General features: G+C 55.4%; 1 protein-coding gene across 1 annotated transcript in view; it reads left to right on the forward strand.

The window, feature by feature from the left end:
* KIRREL3 (kin of IRRE like 3 (Drosophila)) overlaps positions 1-18,932 on the forward strand; it is a 143,776-nt gene that overhangs the window by 109,953 nt on the left and 14,891 nt on the right. The window contains exons 12-16 of the mRNA XM_009322610.1: positions 5,066-5,166; positions 5,282-5,480; positions 6,648-6,683; positions 9,862-9,969; positions 14,090-14,199. Of these exons, the coding sequence (XP_009320885.1) occupies positions 5,066-5,166; positions 5,282-5,480; positions 6,648-6,683; positions 9,862-9,969; positions 14,090-14,199 (554 nt within the window). The remainder of the gene's footprint in view (positions 1-5,065; positions 5,167-5,281; positions 5,481-6,647; positions 6,684-9,861; positions 9,970-14,089; positions 14,200-18,932) is intronic.

Here is an 18,932-nt window from a genome sequence, read left to right on the forward strand (position 1 = left end):
CTGCAAATGGTATAAATAGAGTATGAATTTTGCATTGTCTCTCACCTGTACGACAAACTGGCAGGCTTCAATCCCCGCTCACTGTCACAAAGAGAAGAAAATAAGCGGGGAAGCAGCACAGGCGGCGGCAAGCATTAATTTTAAATGCAGATAATGCTAGAAAGGGAAGCCAAGGGCAACGCAGCAGGGGACTGAAAACCAACCACTCCCTTGACTTCGACTCAGCTCCTCGGCGCCTGCATGCTCCTTCCCCGGCGGCTGCTGGGTTTTAATTACAATTAAACTAGCTCGCGGAAAACAAAGCAACAAATTAGCACAAACAAAGAACCTGCTCCTTTCCTGACACCTACCAGGCACGTGGCCGCCTTGAACGCAGAGCAAAGCGCTCGGCAGGCTCAGGGCTGTTTGGAGCGTGCAGCATGGAAAAGCTGCTCTCGAGAGCTTTGCAGCTTATGCCGCCGCTGAGCTTTTCGCCTTGCAGAGCTGGCGGGAGAGCAAATAAAATCCGTGAGGTTCGCCGCTCAGCTTTGAGCATCTCCCGGGAGCTGACTGCCTGCAGCATCCCATGCCACTAGGACGTGCTGCTGGGGGATCTGCTGCCGGGGTTTGGTGCAACCCCAAGGTGGCAATGTTGGGACACGCCATCTCGGGCGTTGGACCCTAGGCCAAGGGAGAATCCCACACTTCCAGGTCGAGATGGTCTCCTGGCCCTCCAAAGCTAGGAGAGCCAAGGTGGGCAAGCCCCAGGGCAGCGTCCCCAGGTCCGACATCCACCAAGCACCAGGGCTTGGCGGCCCGTCCTGCAGCTGGAGCAGCTCTCCAGCTCCGGGAGCACGGCACGGTGTGTCTAATCCAGCTAATGAATTCTGCTGAAAGTCTTTTCCGCTGTAATTTGAGGGGGAAGTTGAACGCTTCGTATTTTCAAGTGATTTTAAATCCAGAGGGTGATACAATTGTCTTGGTATTACCAGGTGCCTTTCTCCGTGGGCTGGGAGTCATCACAGTAAAATTAGGCATCTGGAAGTGTCTGTTCTGGGCTAGCTGCACAGACTGTGATCAGTGCACGCGGGCTTCAAAGGGGCTGATTCATCCCACCAAAAGCACAGGGACCCCGACTGAGGGATCTTCATCCGACCCAGCCTGAGCCTGCAATCCTGCCTGTAGCAGCCCATCCACTCTCAAAACAGTCAGAAATTGTGGCAGCACGACGCCGGGGTGGGAGAGCATCCTCCTGCCCTCACTGCAATCGGGTCTCGCTGCCCTCCCCGCTGGCAGCCTCGCTGGCCAGGTCTGCGGTTGCAGAGAGGGGCTGGCAGCCCCATCCCCGAGCCGGAGCGTGAGGCCACCAGCCTGAAAGGAAGCAGATACGATTCAGAGTCTTGTTAATGGGAAGGGGGATTATGCAAATGAGCAGCATTTGGCAGGGCTGGAGCAGCAGAGGCAAGAAGGAAGCGAGGAACCGTTGGTGCCATCATAAATCAGCAGCAGTCGGATTTACAGCCCCCGCACGAAGCAAAGCCTCTCGTTGCTCCTGACTGCACACAAGCCTGGCTGAAGCTCCCACCCCAGTAGGAGAAGCACCCATGATCACCTCCACGGCAGGACTGCCTGCAGAACGGTCTGTCGATGCATCGTCTGGGCTTGGCAGGGGCTGCTGAGCAGGGACCACCACCCCTGCCCGCCTTGCTCTGCAAGAAAAGGTTTGTTAGAAGGGCTGAACAACCCCGGGTGGCTAATTCAGGATTTAATTTGCCTGGGATTCACCCCAACAAGCAAGCCAAGCCTGCCAGAGAGCTGGGAGCAGACCTGCCAGACTGCTTGGTCGGGAGAACATCACGGTGTCCCCTCAGCTCACGCCTGCAGCAGCCCATTGAGGGCTTCACCAAGCGTGTCTCCACCGCTGCTTGCAGATGGGGACCTTGGGATGGTCCTTTGCAATACCGGGCAGCACGAACCAGCCCAGGGCTTCCGCGGGAAGCGAGGGGTTAAACCAAACGCTCCTGCCAAACCATTGCCAAGGTTGCAAGGGCTTGGGAGGAAAGGTTCAGACGGACTTCAAGCAGGCTGGAGAAGTCGAGGCCGTCCTTTCTTTCCTCCAAGACTCCCGAGTCAAGAAGCTGCCTTCTCTTTTGTGCGAGCCACCAGCACCACACAAATAAATTGGCACCGGCGTGCTAAAAATAACCGCAACCAATAGCTCCATCATTTATATCCATAGCAACATTGTTTAAAGCCTTTTTCCTGCCTGTGGGCTGTCTCACACTTAGCGCTGAATGCCAAGACGGAGATTGGCAGCTTTCATAAGGAGCCAGAGCCTCGTGGAGAATCAAACGCCGGCCCCAAATGTGAAGAGGCTGCAACTTCATGCTATTATTTCAGGGCATGTTCATCTCGCAAATGGTCCTTAGTCATAGGCTATTATCATGATGATAAGCCTTCGACTCTGAACTCCTAAAGCAATAATAAAACCCAAAGCCGTTGGCATTTGTGCCATTTAAAATCCACTCTCCTTGGGGAAAATGAACCTTTTAATGATTATTAAGCCATTTTTCTCTAGCGTCACCCAGTCTTGGAGAGCTTCCAGAATTTATAAGTAACATACAACAGTTGAAATAGAAAGAAGATGGCTTTTTTCTAATATTATTTATTATTTAGGCCTGGCCTACAGATCCCATTGCTGCTCTTGCTTCCGTCGGCTTTGGGTTCATCAGCAATCAGGCGAGCAGGAGGATCACCTAGCACATGTTTAGTTAGCCAAGAAGCTCATCCCGCATGCCTTGTGCCACCCTTGGAAGGTGATGGGCCCAAACGGCTCCCCATCACGTGTCCTGTCCGGGAGGAAAAAGCCCCAGCACACGTTTGGGGCCGTCTGCCCATCACACTTGGCTGTCGGCACAGTTCTGCTCTTGCACCGGACATGGGAGGCGAAGGCCAAGGCTAGCTGATGTTACCGCCTTGGGCACGCTTGGAAAGAGCTATTTCATGAAGGCGAGATGCCGTTTGCATCCTCCTGAAGGGAGGCAAAGCAAGGAATCAACCGAACTCTCCTGAGACCCCAGCCGGCGCTTCTGAAAGATGGCTTTCGGAGACAGATAAATGAGAATGCACGCCTTGGGAACGTGCCTAGAAGAACATCTCGAAGAAGAGCATTTGGGCAGAAAACCACAACAAAATGTCCTTTTTTTCCCCCGTTTCTGATACAAGGGGGCACAAAAGTTTCCACTAACGTACAGCTATGACCATTACCTCAAAACAAGTCCTGACCTTCTCCTTCACGCACAGCTATTACCAATTTGGATGGCGGCTCACTTTTCATCAGTAATTTCCTGAGCTGCCAGAACCGTGTTTCTGGTCGCTGGTCAGTGAAGTGCGCTTCGCTGAGCTGGTTCTCCGTGCATCTCACCTTGGAACATCACAGGGAAGGAAGGATAGGGCTGTATCTCGGTGGGAGGTATTTGGGGAGTGTGAAAGTTTGGTGCAGAAAGGTGTTACTGGGACAATTTCAATAGGCAACTGTATGTAGGAAAGCACCAGGGTGAAGAATTTAGCATTTTGGTACATTTTTGTGCATTCTGCAAGTTCATAAATGGGCGATTTGGATGAGAATCGGTCAGGAATACCCAGGCGAATCTGTTTCTCCCCACTTTACCCCAAATCCCTGAGACTTTTCTTAAAGGAACACATCAGCTGCAGGGGAAGAAAAAAGAAATGGGGAAAAGTTTCTCGAATTCCACAATCCGAAACCAGGACAGATGGATTGATGGGAGGGAGGACGAGCACACCAAGCTCTCCCACTCCGACCGTCCCAGAGTCCTGGGCGCAAGACCCGACTGAGGTTGTCCCCAGCAGTATAGTAACAGCCTCTTGTAAGAAGTCCTGTTGCAGCTCTTCCACTTTGCATGGCCAGTACGGAGCCCGATGGTGTTTTGCAGCATGTTTGCACATCGCTCCGAACACGTGTGCATGGGTGGGCATGACGACAAGGCCGTATTTTCTGACAAACCCAATGACAGACTCAAAAACAGGAGGGACAACCCAGAGCAAACATCCAAAATAGCTGAGCCTGGGGCAGGGGGAGATCGGCCAGCCCCCGCCTCCTCCCTCGCCCTGCCCTGCGCTGCCTGCTTGCCTCCCTGCTGCTGTTTTCTTTTCTGCCAGCAGCAAGCCACTCATAGAAATGCAAATCTGCTTTAATTAAGGAGGTTAATAAACAGCAATTAGGATCCCAGCTCTTGTTCTGCTCCCTTGGGGTGATCCCCTCCTCAGGGGGAGGTCCCACCCCGCAGGGCTGTTGGAAGAGTGGGGGACACGCTAACCCCACCAAGCCACGCTCTCCTCTCCGACCCCTTTTCTCCCAACCGTGTCTTCAGGATGTCCACCAAGGCAGAACAAGGACATTTCCCTCTACAAGCTGCCTCAGCCGGTGCGTTCGGCCTTGTATCACTCAGGGAGAGCCTTGCCCAGCCAGGCTGGGCTCCTTCGGCATCCGAACGGCGCAGGAGAGCCCAGCTGACGGGGTCCCAAGGCTTTTCCAGCAGAAATTTCTCCACCGCATCGGGCAGGCTGATGGCAGGTCACTGATGGTGGCTCGCAGGTAGCAGCTGCCCGTCAGTGCCTCCCTTCTGTCTCCTCAAGCCCCTGGGGAGCAATTAGTGTAATGGTTGCTTAACAAATCTGGGAGAGCGCGGAAGAGGAACACCAAGTGGGCTGGGCTCTTGCTTTGATTCTGGAGCAACCAGCCCTTCTCAGAGGCCAGGTTCACCACGGAGGGTTCCGCAGGGTGATTTAATCGCCGTCCGACGCCAGGGATGTGGGAGCAGAGATGGGGAGACCCTCCTGCTTAGCGGGGGCTTTGCAGAAAACCAGCAGAGTCTTAAAGCAAAGCCCCCACTGTGTGTCCTTCTGCATCACAGGAGGCGAGGGAGCTGTTGCTCCATCCTTCCCCCTCAAAGGGGGACTCCGATGTCCCTGCATGACTCCGCTAACACCCCCCTGCATTGCCACCGGTACCTTGTATTGCAGCCACCCGTGCGAGATGCCAGCAGCCCTCTCCTCTCTCTTGCAGGGCCACCCATCATCTCCAGCACCCAGACGCAACACGCCTTGCACGGCCAGAAAGGGCAGATCAAGTGCTTCATCCGCAGCACCCCGCCGCCAGACCGCATTGTGAGTAGCATCCCATGGGGCAGCACTTCACGGGGCATGGTGGGTGTCTTGCACACCTTAGGGTGCCCTACGGTGGGCAAACCTGCCCCAGGCTGACCCGTCTCTTGCTTGGCAGGCTTGGTCCTGGAAGGAGAACGTCCTGGAGTCTGGGACCTCCGGGCGCTACACGGTGGAGACGGTCAGCACGGACGAGGGCGTTATCTCCACGCTGACCATCAGCAACATCGTCCGGGCCGATTTCCAAACCATTTACAACTGCACCGCCTGGAACAGCTTCGGCTCCGACACGGAGATCATCCGGCTCAAAGAGCAAGGTGGGCATCGCTGAGAAGCCGGTGGGGGCTGTCGGGCAGCGGGAATTAGCGTCTGGCCGGGCTGTAAGAGTGGGGAGATGCTGTGAGAGGCAGGAGATGCTCAGAAAAGCTCTTGGGATGTCAAAGAGGAAACTAGGAAGGGCGGTGAAAATGCTCCAGATGTGCTAGCTGTAGGATTGCATCCTTAGGGTACCTGGTCCTGGCAGAGGGTCAGGAGGTGGGACAAGCCCTGCAAAGTCTCTGCTTGATACGGTATTGCCCCACTTTGCCTGTCCTGCTGAAGTTGGAGGGCACAGGCCAATCCTGCACCCCTCGCTCCCTTCCCCATGGCACAAGGTGATGCCACTGCCACAGGCTGGAGGATCATTTATAACCTTAGAGAAACAGAAACGGCTGCTCCTACCAGACCCCACTGCTCCGCGGTGATGGGAGTGAGTGGGAGGAAGGCGTCTGGGCTGGTGGCAACCCTCCGCCCCGGCCACCAGCCACGATGTCAGCACGTGTTTTGCAGGGCTGGGCTTACCCACCCAGCCTCGAAGGCACCTCGAGCAACTCTCAGGGGGATGGCCAGGGGATTTCGACTCTCGGGGCTCTCAATAGCAAGGGAGGGCGATGGCTTTTGTGAGGCACACTTAGCTCCTGGAGGGACTCCAGTTCTCTTCTATTTTATTAAATGCCAGGGCAGGCAGGTGGATTGTTCTCATTAAGCCGTGATTTATAGGCAAGGCTGCTGTCCAGATTAAATCAGAGCTAAATGAACCCCTTAAAATTAGCCTTGGGCTTCTTCCAAAGCAAACAGAGCCAGTGGTTTTTCCAGGTTGTCTTGCCAGTCAGCGGGAGCGCTCAGCGGCAAGCCTGGGTCCCAGTGGAGGGTGGCTGGGCAGCTGAGCCGGGTCGGAGCCGGCGACGCAGCATCCAAGTCCACGGCCGGCTCCGCATCCGAGATCCGAGCGTCGCTGTTAGGCGATGCAAGGGGACATCCCTGCCGTGGGCAGGGGGACGCCGTAGGGCGGCTGAGGATGCTGTAGGGTGGCAGAGGGCATCCCCTTCATGGGGACATCTCTGCGCTCGGAGCAGAAGGTGGAGCAGAGGGCTGAGCGCTCAGGAAGACTGACGTGTGCGCTTGGGCTGTGCAAGGCTGTGGACACTTGCTTTATTTTCAAACAGGTACGGAAATGAAATCAGGAGCTGGTATTCAAGCAGGTATGGAAATCATGAGCTGACGGTGAATGTGAATTGTCCCCAGCCATTACCACACCTGAGGACCCGGCGTCCTCCTCCTGGCCCGGCAGCTTTCCGGCAGGGCAGGCAGGGCTGGACAGGACAGGGCAGGAAGGGGCGTAGGAAAGCTGCAGGGCAGTGACCGGGGCACGGACTGGGAAGCGGGAGCGGTCCAGTCTCCACTCTGTCACTGACTTGCTCTGCAAACCGGCACTGCCTTTCTGTGCCCCAGTTCCCCAGCAACTGAGAGGGGGATAACATTACACAGCCACCTTTTAAAGTGCTGCGGAAGGGACCACTTAAGTGCTATTATGGGGACAAAAAGAGAGAGAAGTAGAAGTTTCCAGGGTCATTCGCAGACATCAGCTTGTCTCAGCATCCCGAGAGAGTGCTAGCCAGCATCCATCGCAGCCAGAGCAGGGCTGAATGGATATTTGGGCAGATGCTGTGGGATGTGCTGCACTTGTGCCTTCCTCGTCCTCTGCGCCAGAGTAGGGTTCATGGGAGAGCTCAGAGCCAGCAAACTGCTCCTCGTCAGCTCGCCCTTGTCTTTGGGACGCGGTTTACCATCCCAGCCACTGGTCCCTGTCACTGTCCCTTTGCAGTCACCTTTTTTGCAGCCCAGGAGAGCCCCAGCCGCATTCCCCACGCCGTTCCCTGCATGATTCTCCATCATCTTCAAGCAGCATCACTCACCATCGCTACCTGCTTCTCACTCAGCTCTGCACTGCAGGTCTCACTCCCCCAAAGCTGAGAGCCAGCAAGCACTCCCAGGGACCCCAGGCTCCTGTCTCCTCACCCGTTCACTCTATATTGCCCTGGGAGAGCCAAAAAATCCCACGACGAGTTACCACCGTCAGCAGGAGCACTGCCTGGCAGGTGGCCTCAGGCTACCCGGAGAAGAAAATCCCTGTTTCTTCTTGCTGTGGCTCAGCTGGTGCGTTGGAGGATGCTGGGTTTAGGATGAGCTCCTTGGTGCAGCTGGAACCAGACCCAGCATCTGCTTGCTACCTGAGCTCCAGCTCAAGGCTGCAGAGCGCTCAAGGGGACTTGCCTTTTCACCGGGGGCCCCAGGGGAGTTCCTGCACCACCGTGGTGAGCACGCTCGGGCAGGTTTGGCGGTCTACTCAGTGCTCCATGAGTCATGTCGCCAGTGGCCCAGCTCGAGTGACGAGTGACACATCAAGGGGCCAGGAGGCCCAGGCAGAAAATCCATGAGCAAGCCAGAAACGGAAAAGCATCAGCATAAACCACCAACTGAATCACTTGAAGCAACAAGCTAAGCGGGGAAGATTAAAGGCTCTTTTTAGACCAAGTGTGAGCAGAAGAGGCTAAACTCAACCAGCACCATTCTTTCATCACTCTGCAGTTCTCAAAGTAGGGCTCAGGACCCATGAGGCCCCATGGCCACTGCTAAAGGGTAACGCGAAGTGGCTTTATAACTCCCCTGCCCCAGCTGGGATTAGATAGCAATGAAGAAACCTTTTGCTGACTACACGGGAAAGATGCTGGTGGAATTACGACTCCTCCCAGTCCCACCAGTAAGGAGGCATGCCCCTTAGGAAGGCTGAAGGGCACAGGCAGGATCTGTGATCTCAGGTCCAGGATGAAATTCGCGGTCAACACCAGCTCCACGCCAGTGGACAACGAGAAATGGTTTCCTTATCACCCAGTCGAATGTCAGCCATCAGGCTGCCAGGCTTTGCTTCTCAGCTAGATTACTCATGTGTCCCCATCTCCCCGTGGTCCAGCAGCATTCCCGTTCCACACCTGCAGAGGCGAGGAGGAAAGAGGGCCACCTCTCTGCATCCATTTTTTTCCTAAATTCATCCCATCCATTTGCAAGGCAGGGGCCCCAAGGAGAAAACAGGCGTCGGAGGTGTGCAGGAAAGCGGTGAGGACACACTCGCCCGGCTTAGCCGGCCATCCTGGAAAGGGTTACCCCTCTTTTTGCCTGCTGTGGGTTCACAAGAGCCTACGGGGTGCTCAGAAACAACAGGAATGGAGACCTATAGATAACCTGCTGCTTTTGGGGAGAGGGTCTTCAGGGTACGGTTTATCATCCCAGTCAACGAAGACAATTTGTAGTACCCACAGCTTTGGTGTCCTGCGAGTGGGAGTGCTGCCTGTTGCTGCCCAGCAATAATCCGGAGAGCAGGCACCAACCCAACGCTCGCCGTTAAGTAGGAGCCGTGCTTTGAAGGACCGGAGGAACTGAGCAGGGAGATAACAAGGCTCTTGGGCTGCAAATCTGACCCTCTCACCATAAATGTGATTTCACATCCCGCCCTCCCTGCACCTCGCAAGCTGCTGCCTGGATCTGCGCAAATAAATCAGCTTTGCTGGCTGAGCCGCCGTCTGAAATCCCCGCCGGGAGCCCAGCTACAAAGTTATTGTAGGCAGAAGGACGCAAGCATGTAACCCCTGCTCTGCAGCCAGCTCTGCTCCCCCGGGCTGCCTCCCGCAGACCCCTGCCCGCACATCCCCACCCCGCAGCCCTCGCCCGCCACAGCCACCCGGCCTCTGCTCATCCCCGGCGCAGGCCATCCCGCCCGTCCCAGTCCTCAGGGGTTCAGGGAAGGATGGCAGGGCCAAGGGAGAAGGCAGGAGATTGGGATACAAAGCAGGCGGAGGCTGTGAGTGATGGCTCTTGGGTTAATTCACCCATATATGCTTAACAGCGCCTGCGAAGACAGCTGAGCTACCGCCTCTGGCAGGCAGGCTCGGTGCCCGACTCCATCCCTCCGTCCCGGCTCTAACCTTTCTCCCAGCCCACTCTGATGCCATTTCTCTTTCTTAATACTATTAACACACCATCTTCTTTTGCGCTTTTCATCCTTTAGAGATACTCATTCATTAACCCGCAGGGCGCTGTCGAGAGCAGTTAACCCGCTCTTCTGGATCCTTCCCAGGGGAAACTGAGGCACAGAGAGATCAGGGTTTGCACAAATTGCAGCACGCGCCAGTGTCCCACGGGCAGCCCGTGCTGGCATCACCCACGCAGGGATGAGGGAGCGGGGAAGGAGGTCCATTTGGCCCCAGAACCCTCCCCAGGCTCATCACCGAGCCGCTTTCCAGTAGCCAGGGGTGGGTCCCTTGGGGAAAAGCCAGCTCTCCAACCTTCATCCCGGCTTCATGCTCCCTCTCCTTCCTCTTGCAGAGTCGGTGCCGATGGCGGTGATCATCGGAGTGGCCGTGGGGGCCGGCGTGGCGTTCCTGGTGTTGATGGCCACCATCGTCGCCTTCTGCTGCGCCCGCTCCCAGAGGAGTAAGTGTCTCCCCCGGCCCCGCTGCATCCCTTTGGGCAGGGCTGGGGCTAAAAAACTTGGCGGGGGGACGAATAGAGTGGGTCACAAATAAATCAGAGGCTGAATTTACTGACATGGCACCAGCACAATCTGCTCCTCATGTTGGTCTATCAAATGTTCAGCACCACTTGGCTGCTTAACAGCAGCCCTGCAAGTAAAGGAAAGGGTTTCGGGGCACGCGGAAAAACATGCCGGGGTAAACGCTAATCCCCGGTAGCAGCACAGGCAGTTTGGGAGGCATGCAGGGGTGTCCTGGGGGCAAAGGGACCTGCTCTTAATCCCTCCCTTGGAGAAATCCTGATGTCCAAGAGGGAGAAGCGTCCTCACCATGCCACGTCGGTGCTTAAAAAGCCTTCTCGGTTTGTGCTCTCTGTTCTGCTTCTGTTTTAATTCCATTTGTCTCGACATAAAATGCGTATTTCCTAGTGGGAAATAACAGCCAGCTGAGGGGGTTTACATGAGACGTGGGTTTAGAAGCCTGGCTGTGGTGGGAATACAAGTTAAAGTGATATTAGAGACGCAGGTAGAGGAGAAGGAGGGGTAAACAGCATGGCATCGTGTTGCCTCATTAAAAAGACACCAGGAAATTAAAGGAGGATTGTTGGCTAAATGAAAAGGCATCAAACCAGGAGGGAGAAGAGCGTGATTGTCTGGAGCATCTCAGGCCACGGGGGGAGAAGTGGAGATACTCGACGGTCCTCCCAGCTCGGGAGATGCGTGGTATGGATGCCAGGATGCCAAGCTCTCTGTGCGCGTGACAGAAAACCCACGTTTTCTTTGTTTTTCTTTTCTTTTTATTTTTCCCCCTCTTGATCGTTTTGCAAAGCAAAGACACCAGGCTCCTCCTGGATTTGGATGTGAACGCACGGCCTCCCGCAGCAGAAATGTGTTTAATTTTAAGAGGGATAATGATGATGCCTCTCCCTGTTTTATCCCCTGTTTTTTTGAACTCTTGCAGCCTCCGTTAGCAAGTATTAACACATTAAATGGGGGGGCTGTCATTAATCTTGCTTTTGGGGGGAGGATTGCTGAGGGACAGGACCCAAGAGCAGGCCAATTGAATGTTGCGGAGATCATTTAGCAAGGATGGACGATGCGAGCGCCCGAAGAAAGCAAGGGCCAAGCCGTGTTACCACGTCAATGGTTGGATGTAGTCGGCTGTGCTTTCCCCACGCCGCGTCATTCGGAGCAGGGGAGAGCGTGCGGTTCATTATCTTCCTCTTATTTGATGTAACCAGATGGCGCGGGGTTCTTTACAGGACATATGATTTAACACTAATGCCATGGCAACAGATCAAAGATGTGGTGCAAGTGCCAGGTTTTAGAGCCACTCACAAGCTGGAATTGTGCAGAGGATGGGCAGGTCTTTGGGGGAGAAAGCAGAGCTCGTCCTGCCGGGAGGGGACAACCCCATCCCACCCAAAAGTCTTGTGTGATTCATCCCTTGGATTCCCAGTGGTAAATCAGGAAGGAGAGGCTTTTTCCTCACCAAAGCTGGGAGGATACGTCTTGGGAAGAGGGTACTGGGGGCGTGATGGCGTGGCATTGTTTGAAGTCCCTTTCCTCCGCTGCGTTTCCAGTGCGTTTCCACTTAGAAAGGACTTTTTGGTCTCCTATATGCAATGAGCTGCTGGGTCTGGGCATCTTCCCAGCGTGCTCACTACACCACTGCTGTTCTTCAGCTCCTCCCGCAGTGTAAGTCCCCGGTTGCCATGCCACGGGGAGAGAGGTCTACAGCATCCCTGGAGCAGACCACAGGTCCCTGTGCTTCCCACAAGGCTTCTTTGCTACTTCGCTTTGGGATCAGAGCAAGCGAGCAGAAAGAGATCATCCAAGAGATCAGCAAAGATCCCTACCCTGATCTCCCTTCCCTCCCCAAAGGGCAATAGGAGGAGGAACAGCTCAACCTTTTCCGGAGAGCCGGACCCAACCACGGGCACCAGCTCGGTAACAGATGCTTTGCGGGGTGCTCGCCGGGGCTGCTGCTCAAAAGGAGCGGGATGCCGTGGTGCCAGCGAAGCAAATCCTGGGTGCAAGGCGGGGTTTCCCAGCCTGAGGTTCGTGCAGGGAGCAGGGGGTGCTGGTGGCAGTGGGGCTGCTTGGTCCCCCATCACGTGGCTCCAAAAGCCACTTGGAGCTGCCAAAACAGGGTCCCTCCTTGTTTTTGGGGGGGGCTGGGAGCATCAGCAGCTAAACCAGCCCCCGAGTGTCACTCACGGTGCAAAACCCTGCAGGGGAGGACTTGGCTGTCCCAGGACAAAAGGGCTTTTATCCCAATTTTGCAGGTGCTAGTGCAAACTGGATGCTGTGGCCGCTATCTCCAGTGGCAGGTGAGCGTTAGGAAGGTAGAAACACCAGGCTGAGAAGGTGAGGAAAGGACTTTCATCACGGTTAGTGGTGTGAAATCAGCAGAGGTATTACAGAGATCAGCTCAGGAGTGATGGGACCAACAGAGCACTGATATCAGTAGAGGGACTCATTTCTTACCAGGATGACTGCAGATTCCTCTCCCAGGACAAATACCGGAGCGTTGTTGCATCATTTAAAACAACAGCCTGCAAACAAAACCTGTCGGCAGGCTGCAGGGACAGCTCCACACAGCTCCCGGCGGAGGGGACAAGGTGACCCAGCCAGCAGTAACTCTGGAGAAGGCGTCTCCTGATGGCTGCAACCGGCCACCGACTGCAACTAATGGCACTGAGGGAGGCAATTCCTGGCCTTGCTTTGGGGAGATGCAGCGAAAAAATGCACCGGGCGCAGACACGCCGAGCCTGGAGGCTCTGGAAAAGGAAAAAAAAAAAAAATACTTTACTGCACATCTGTTGTTGTATCTTCAGTGACTTAACGGCCCAGAGTTATTTAAGGGGGAACACTCCTGGGAGAGGATGTGCAAGACAGTAATTAGCTTCTCCTTGTGATTAAAGACGGAGGCTCCGGCACCAGGAACATGGTCCCAGCAAGAAAAAAAAAGAAAGAGCCGTAGTAACTTCCCAGCAAAACCCTTTGCCTTGCACCCTGAGACTTGGAGATGTCTGTGGGCGACAGCAGGGCTGCAGACGTCGAGGGCGCGGGACACTGAGATGGATTAATTCAAGGCTGGAGCTTCAAGCCGGTCTCGGTTGCGTGATTCAGTTTGGTTTACAGATAAAATCACCGTCTCCTCCTGCGTGGTCCAAGCCTTTGCTGGACTGAGTCGGGGCAGTCCTGGCTTGGCAGGGCACTGCCGGTTCCTTCGGCTGGAGGTAGAGCTGACGAGCCCAGCGGTTCAAGGCAGTTTTGGGTCGGGGAGGGTTGGCGCAGCCACCCTGGGAGGCGAGAGCCAGATCGTAGGCTGAAGCCCGTCTTCAAAGCTGGGAGCTGTTTAGATCTCGCTGTTCAGATTTGCATCCATCTCTACTTTTCATCCCGGATTCGCCTGGCCGTTTCTGCTCCTGCTGCTTGGTGTCTTTGGTTTAATTTTGCTAAAATGACTTCTTCAAAGCACGCCTGACACCTTCAGGGAAGGCGGAGAGTCTCTCCAGAAATGTTTCTCTCTGCCCTGCATGAAAACAGGCTGCTTGGAGCGGCAGCCAGGGATGATTTTGTCATTCCCGAAGCCCTGGCTGCGTCTTTGTTCATTGCTCAGCCTTTTCCTTTCATGTATCTGCACCCCAAACCTGGGGAAGGCTTTTCTCAGGGGCCCCTCAGCACCAGGGAAGAGCTGGTGCGTCCCTCAGGAGCAGTATTTCATGTGCTCCCCGAGCAGACGCTGTAGATCAGCAGTCTGGACAAACAGCCCGCCATCTGTTTGAGCAGTCCTGCTGCAGCCCGGCCCCTGTTAACAGCACCATGAGTGTGGCAGAGGCTAACCAAGCTCCCAAAGGAATTAAAATAGAAACCTGAGCTCCCTGGAGGTGAAGGTTTCACATGCCCATACCTTACGGCAGCGCAGACGTCGCTCCCCCAGTTCTCAGATGCGCTTGCTGCACCGGGGTTAGTTTTCCCCGGTGCTGCTGGACGACCTCGGCAATCAGGCGGGTCCCGGAGGATGCTCCACGATTGCCTTCGACTCACCCCTTCTCCATCTCACTCTTTGCCCAGATCTCAAAGGTGTGGTTTCTGCCAAGAACGATATCCGCGTGGAGATCGTACACAAGGAGCCGGCCTCGGGCAGGGAGACGGAGGAGCACCCAACCATCAAGCAGCTGATGGTAAGGATTTACTTCTTCTCCCCGTGAGCAATTACTCTGGGTAAGTGTTTGACGGTAATGAGCCCAGGCACATGTAGTTCAGTGCCGTAATCCCCACTCCAGGCAAAGATGCTCTTCCAAAAATCTTGCTCTTGAGATGCACGTTCTCCTGCCATAAAAGCTCCTCGAGTGAAACTTTGCTAATGAGGAGGGAGAGCTGGGAGAGGTTTATTGCAGTAGCCCAGCTGCCCGCTGGGCTAATTGCAAAGCAAATTTGCCACCTCGCATGGGGAAGGAGCTGCAAACTGCAAGTAGGCACGCAATAGGTGAGCACAATATAATAATGAGCTAATTAGCCAGCGAGAACTGCGCTCTCCGGGACGCAGTTCCGAGAGTTATATGTGCGAAATTAATGTATGTGCACACAGTTGGTTGCAGATTGCTAACACCGGGGGGTGGGGGACTAGCCCGGACCTGGGCCTCTAGTAACCTGGGAGGTGTCACCTTCCCGAGGCCGCTGCCTTTGCCCAAGGGGACCAAACGGCAGGGCAAGATGCTGACGATTGAGGTCCCAGGAAATGCAGCTTCGAGCCCATGGACCTGTGCATCCTTGCAGCCCAACCACAGGCTGCTCCTCTCGCTGGCGTCGCCGCTGTTGGCCGTGTCTCAGCCCCAGTTTGCCTTTGCTTTCGCTTGCTGGTGTCATGTCGTAGGTGACAAAGACAAAGCCGAACAAATGGCAAGGAAAGGGGAGCCGCAGAAAGCGGCACGGCCGTAAAAGGTGAGCGAAAAGAGCAGATAGGAAAGGGAGAAGAGATTGAAGAGGCTGGAGGCTGCTTTCTAGGCTGCCGGGTGGTTTGTTCCTGCTCTAACCCTCCATTTTTTGGGCCGCACTTTTAAGCATCGGTATGCCCTGCCTGCAAAAGCTCTTCGATGAATTACCGGTGGAAAGGCAAGGCTGAGCATCGTAGGGCGGGCAGAATCGATGTCTGCCGGTGCACACAGACGGCAAGGGAGCCTCGAAATGAGAAGGCAGGAGGAGATGGAGATCTGGCATGTTATCCCAGCACCGCTGAGGTTTCTGTGCAAGACCCTGCATTCCCAGTAGGGCTTTTCCCCCAAGGAGGCTGCAAATCCACGGCGGGATTCGCAAGGCTTCGCTCGGTGGAAGGACAGCGGAGGCTGGGACTCGGGTCTGGAGCAATCTGCCGAGATGAAGAGGAATGAGGAGCTTCCTCTCCGTGGGGCCCTGTACCACCGTCTGTATAGACAGTGATCAGCAGCGCCAAGCCCAGATCTGGTTTCCAAAGGAGGGGCTGAGATCAGGCCAAACGCTGCTCGAGACCTTAACCACCAAGCTGGAAGCACGCGCGAAGCCTCGGCAGAGGAGACCTACGAGGAACATTTACCACTGAGGAGTAAATGAGGAAGAGGATGGTCGTGGGAGGCCAGGCGCAGGATCTTGCAAGACGTCGTTGGGGGCTTGCCTAGATTATTTGCCAGAGCCAGAAGGTGATTTCACGTCAAACGTGTGCCCTTGACGAGGCTGGTACCGGAGCAGTGCAGAGCTGTGCTGTTTCAGTAAGGATGCTGGCAGGATGGAAATGGTGCAGAAAAAAATGACAACACTCATTTGATAGCCGGGAAAAAAATGCCTTACGGGGAGAGGTTTACAGAGCTCGTGTGTTGTAGCTTATCAGCGAGACTTCTGAGAGGTGGTTTGGTTGCAGCACGGTATAAAGGGGCTGTTTAAGTGCAAGCAGGGTAGGCAAAGTCGAGCGCTTTCGGATACAGCATGACAGAGCGTAACAGCCTGGCTGCTGGACCGGGAGAAGGGGATTCTCCCCCTCTCCTGGCCAAATCCAGGCGCTTTTCCTGAAGAGACATCAGTTGGAAATAACATCGTTGGATCAGCGCTGTTCAAGAGGTTGGAAGAGATGGTCCATAGTCTCTGACCCCGACGCTGGGCAGATTTGGGACATCCTACCTGGCAGGGAGAAGATATCAAAGCCCCCTCCCCTGCCTGGACCGGAGCCTCCCCATCCTCATCTGTCCTCGGCAAGAGCATTCCCAGCAAATACTTCCCGATTTCTTCTCTCCTCGAAGCCCCTGGGGACCCCCGCTCTCCCTCATCCCCCTCCTCGCTGTTCCCAGCAGCCAGCGCGAGCATCCTCCTCCGGCCATTAGAGACCCAGGCTTCGGATGCTGAACAGCCGAATAAGAAGCTCCAAGTTTGTCAGTGAAATGATGGATCAAGTTAAAAAAAATTCATCCTTGCTAATGAGCTGTGATGAGACCTCTCCAGCAGGAGCAGGGAGGCAATGCACAGCACCCCTCGCTTGCTCCCTGCTCTCACCCCAAGACTCTCGGGCTCTCCCTCCTCCCCGTACCAGCGTTATTTCCCCCGCCGCTTCTTTGTTTGCCTTGCCTAAGCTTCTTGTGATATTTCCAGCCCGGGCTCAACCTCGACGGTGTCCTTCGAAATGATCTCCTTGCCCTCAACAATGTTCATAACACCTTGCAGTTTAATATCAACTGCGAATTTCATTAACATGCTGGGTGCTCGCGCGGAGAGATCATTAATGCAGATGTTAACGAAAAGCAGGCCACGCTCGCAAACAGCTCCCCTCTGCTCAACACCTTGACTGCTTCGCATCAGCCTTTTCCCTCCCCGTCCCGGACCCTTGGCCAAGCGCCTGAGGCCCAGCACGGCCCGACCTGCTCCTGCCAAGCTTCGGGAGCGGAGATCCACCCTCTGCACCACGGATGGTGCCTCTGCTCCTCGGTTTCCCGTGGTGTCTCTGCCTTGCCGGAGCATTTCTGGCTGCAGAGTGCCAGCGTGACTCTTCTTTCCCCCCCCCAAATGCTAATGCATTTGTTATTCTCCAGCCATCTGTGACCTCCGCAGCTCTCCGTGCTTTTCACAAATAATTATTCATGCATCTAGAAATTCATTAACACCTTAGGATACACGTCATGCTGTCTGATTTGCATATGTCCACATTGTCTCAGCGCCGTCTCCCTCCGTTAGCTGTTCCGCCAGGCGCTGCCTACGGGCAGGGGAAAAGGCTGCCAGCCCGCAGGGGCCAGAAGGCAAACAGCAGCCAGTGGCTGGAGGCAAAAGAGCCCATTAAAGGGTCTGATCCTGGAAAAAATAAAGCACAGCAGCAGCCTTCTCTCTCCTGCCAGGGTGCGTTGCGTCGGCACGCCAATTCGGCTGAGCCTGGTCTACGATCAGGGGGTTGAAGGGCATTGTCAGCTCCGACGTGGCGTAACCCCCTCTGTTGTCATGGCTGGGTGACGGGGTTTTAGAATCATAGAATCATAGAATCATTAAGGTTGGAAGAGACCTCCAAGATCATCGAGTCCAACCGTCAACCCAACACCCCCATGCCCACTAAACCATGTCCCTCAGCGCCTCATCTACCCGTCTTTTAAATACTTCCAGGGATGGTGACTCAACCACTTCCCTGGGCAGCCTCTTCCAATGTTTAACAACTCTTTCAGTAAAGAAATTTTTCCTCACAAATTTTATTCCTGGCTGATTGGACTCCGTGCCTCAGTTTCCCCATCTGTGAAATGGGGCTGATGATCCTAAAGGAGCCATCCCCACTGCCAGGAGCAACCGTGACCGGCAAGCAAGAGCATCCCAAGTCAAAGGGGGTCCAGTGCGGCCGGGTAGAGCCAGGCATCACCTTTGGCTCATATTTGGGGTGGAACAGTCAAAATAACCCATCCAGTAGACAGGTTGATGATCTTTTCCTTGCTCACCTTTCTTTCCTGTCCCCATCTTGAAACCCATCCCTCTGCTCCAAGGGTTGTTCCCAGTTTGTTCACAGCCCGCAGATCGACACCGGACGCATTTTCCACTCAGGAGTTCAGCTCAGATCCCTGCGGAAGAGGAAAAATCAAAAAAAGCCGAGGAGAAGTTTGGGGCGAGGCTCATTTCTACCTGCAGCTCACCTGTCTCGGCGGCATTTTCTCTGCCTTTCTCCCTGAGAAATGCTCCAAGCGCCCAGCAGCCAGCACCACTGCAGCCCTGGGAAGCACCAGCAACCCCCCAGCTGGCAGATAGAGGCTTATCTCCACCTACCCCAGGGATATTCGCCCTGCGCAGGGTCTGGATCAGAGCTGGGCTGCACCTCCGTGACATCCGACCTGGCCTGGGAGGCTCAGGGCACGTCCCTCCCACGCGGCTGACACCTTCCAGCGGCACCAGCACCCGCGGCAGATGCTGCTGGCAGGGTACCAGCTTGGGCACAGCACCAGGCCAGCGTGGCCGTGCTTCCTCCAGCCAGGGAGAAGAAGACCCACCATGTCAAAAACAAACAAAAAAAAATCACCGTTGAAGCGTCGGGGACCTTTGCAGCTCAGGGCTCGGGCTTCCCGGCGTCGCAGCGGAGCTGGGCCACCGGGAGGTTTGGACATCTACCGTGGACATCGCCCAGGACTGAGCTATCCCGAGGCACGTTAACACCTTTAGGGGTAAATGGTGCCGGTGTGCATCGAGCCAGGCGCTGTACGAGCACGGAGAAGCTGGCGTCTGCCACGGCAAGCTCCCAAGAAAGGAAGAAGGATGGGAGGAGGATGGCAGGACGTACCGCGGGCTGCCTGGCCTCACTCCGCCACCGCCTTGGCCCATCCGAAGAGCAACATTTTGGGGGAGAGGTGGGACGAGATGTGATGAACTGCACCTGGGGACAGCAGAGGCGCTCAGTGGGAGCTCCCGTCGCCGGCCGGTGGAGGCAGGAGCC

This window comes from Pygoscelis adeliae, unplaced genomic scaffold (assembly GCF_000699105.1).
Source record: "Pygoscelis adeliae isolate BGI_AS28 unplaced genomic scaffold, ASM69910v1 Scaffold224, whole genome shotgun sequence".
NCBI classification, from domain to species: Eukaryota; Metazoa; Chordata; class Aves; order Sphenisciformes; family Spheniscidae; genus Pygoscelis; species Pygoscelis adeliae.